Source organism: Sycon ciliatum, unplaced genomic scaffold (genome assembly GCF_964019385.1).
Source record: "Sycon ciliatum unplaced genomic scaffold, ocSycCili1.1 SCAFFOLD_2506, whole genome shotgun sequence".
Lineage (NCBI taxonomy): Eukaryota > Metazoa > Porifera > Calcarea > Leucosolenida > Sycettidae > Sycon > Sycon ciliatum.
In genome coordinates, this window is record NW_027044610.1 from 1 (window position 1) to 2500 (window position 2500).

General features: G+C 45.2%; 1 protein-coding gene across 1 annotated transcript in view; it reads left to right on the top strand.

Moving 5' to 3' along the window:
* The first annotated feature begins 68 nt into the window (after positions 1–68).
* LOC135830462 (Na(+)/H(+) exchange regulatory cofactor NHE-RF1-like) overlaps positions 69–2500 on the top strand; it is an 8441-nt gene continuing 6009 nt past the window's right edge. The window contains exons 1-2 of the mRNA XM_065342710.1: positions 69–540; positions 1973–2058. Coding sequence (XP_065198782.1) covers positions 515–540; positions 1973–2058 — 112 coding nt within the window. The 5' untranslated portion in view covers positions 69–514. The remainder of the gene's footprint in view (positions 541–1972; positions 2059–2500) is intronic.

Here is a 2500-nt window from a genome sequence, read left to right on the forward strand (position 1 = left end):
AAAATTGTCGGTGAACTCCAACGCAGCCACTTTCACATTTTGATCTTCTCCGTCCCCCAACCAGTCCGCGTACTATGAAAAATCTGAGTGACCCAGGCGAATGTATGTCAATGAAGTATTTCCAGCTCCATCACATGTGGTCTGTAGTGTGATAAGGTGGGCCAGAGAGCGTATGTGGTGAAGGTGGAATTACTTCATTGATAAACATATCGAAAGGTGCTGCTTATCTTGTTATGTAGAATTTAAGTCAGTCACATTAATAAGAATACCTGAGAGGGGAGAATTTCTAGATTCTGACTATTCTCTCTTCTCTTTTCTCCTTGCCTGCCTCGTTCAGGCATCACCTGCAAAACCATCGCATTGCACGGAGAGTCACGCCGATGACCTTCTGGAGGGGTTCCGTACTCTCATCGCCGTCCTCCATCCCAGACTGACAAACAATGCTACGGTCGCATTGCCCGCAGTCTCCTCGGCGCCCGAGTCTTCTGCCTCCCTCGCGACTGGCGGGAGCAGAATGGGAGAATTTGAGCTCACCAAACGGTAGGGTTTTGTGTGATAAATATGTTCTTCCGTTTTTGTCCATGATTGCATTGGCTTGCCATCCAAGTGTGGGTATGTGTGTGTGTGTGTGTGTGTGTGTGTGTGTGTGTGTGTGTGTGTGTGTCCCATATGGTGCAGTGGTATGTGCAGCGATTTCCAATCGATAGGTTGCGGGTTCGATTCCCGACGATTATGGTCACACACGTCTTTCTTCTCTTTCTCAGACTCTTCCTGACTTTTCTTTCATTCTCCTGGGTGGTTACCAACAGCCAGTGCATGCCGTGATGTGTGTTGTGTGTGCGGGAAAAATACTAATAAAAATGACCAAAAAATTCACTGGCCAGAAAAAGCCACTTTATAGCTGTGTGGTGTAGACCAGGCTAAATAGTGGCGGTCAATTCTTCAGCCTTGCAAGCTGTTGAATGGTGCGATCCCAGCACAAGTTGCTATGGCTTCTGCTGTAGCATCGCTATCATCGCCTCTGGCGATGGGCGTCCAATGGTCCAATGGTGTGTGTGTGTGTGTGTGCGTGCGCGTGCGTGTGTGTGTGTGTGTGTGCGTGTGTGTGCGTGTGTGTGTGTGCGTGTGTGTGTATGCATTGATTGATGACACACTCTTGTAATCAATGGTGCTAATGAAGCTTATATCGGATTCACTCTGATTTACCACCCACACTAGTAGCAAGTATTACCTTCACTGGGGGCAGGGGTATATGCAGTTGGATCCCTGGATGAATACCCTGATGCCGTCAATCCTTTTTCTGCACCTTGTCCTCGCCCACTTACTGAGGTGTGGTGAGCCCATAAGTGGGATCATTTTCAAGTCCGCCCAGAATTTTGGGGATTTCAGGGGGTGTCGGCCGTTGGGCGGTTCAATAGCCGATTGAGTCATCTTTCCAAGATTCCTTTTGAGTCTCTCTCCCCTCTCCCGTAGAGACCCACGTGACCAGTTTTGGCAGTGAGCAACAAGTACAAGTATGTGTGTGTATGTGTGTGTGTGTGTGTGTGTGCAACAAGTACAAGTCTGTATGCATGATGTTCTTTTTGTATGTATTTTTATTTTATTTTTTTTATTATGTTCACATACTGTACAGCAGGAAATTTTCGGACGGAATTTATTTTCGGACGATTTCGTACACGGGCTCCTTTGTACTAAAATTAATTCCGTACTAAAACTTGTTCCCTGTGAAGTTATGTACACTGTGCATTATACATGCGTACTGCATGCGAACACGTGCATTTAGCATGCAGCACTGTACGAAGATAAAATCCGTGCGAAAGGTCGAAATTCGGCTTTGTCCGAAAATTATTCCGTCCGAAAATTTCCTGCTATACAGTACCCAACTTATAAATAATACAGAAAAACAATGGTACTGAGACAAGGACAAACGTGACATGTATGTATGTGTTGTCCATTACGCTGTTCTCTACAGATCACTGACGGTGAAAAGCAGCACGGACGGTTACGGATTTGTGCTTCGCTCCAGTGCTCCCGTGTTGGTCAGCCAAGTGAAGCAAGGTGAGGATAGTTTTGTTAGACGTATTCAGTTAAGATATTAGACAAGAGTGAGAAGAATAGAGACTAGAGTGAGACGAATACAGACCAGAGAACCACCGGAGCATGCGCTCTTCTATTCTTGATGGGATCTCGTTGCTATGGTGAAGGAGCGGGAAATACGAATAGCGAGTATTGTACTGTCTTGGTATAAACACACCTATTAGGCCAAGTAAAAAAAAAAGCTAGATGATCGTCCCCGTCCGCCCCAGTTTTTGTCAGCGCCCCAAGAAATATTTTATTTTTTAAATCGTGAGTTTTTGCCGAAATCGTTGGTTTTTTACCGATCGCGGATGCAGGAAACATGTGCACGCTTTGTTTAATACTTTCTTTACTATATGGACCACATACTACTAGTATATCACAACGTCAGTATCGATCTGCTGAAGAAAGAAAAAGAAAAAAA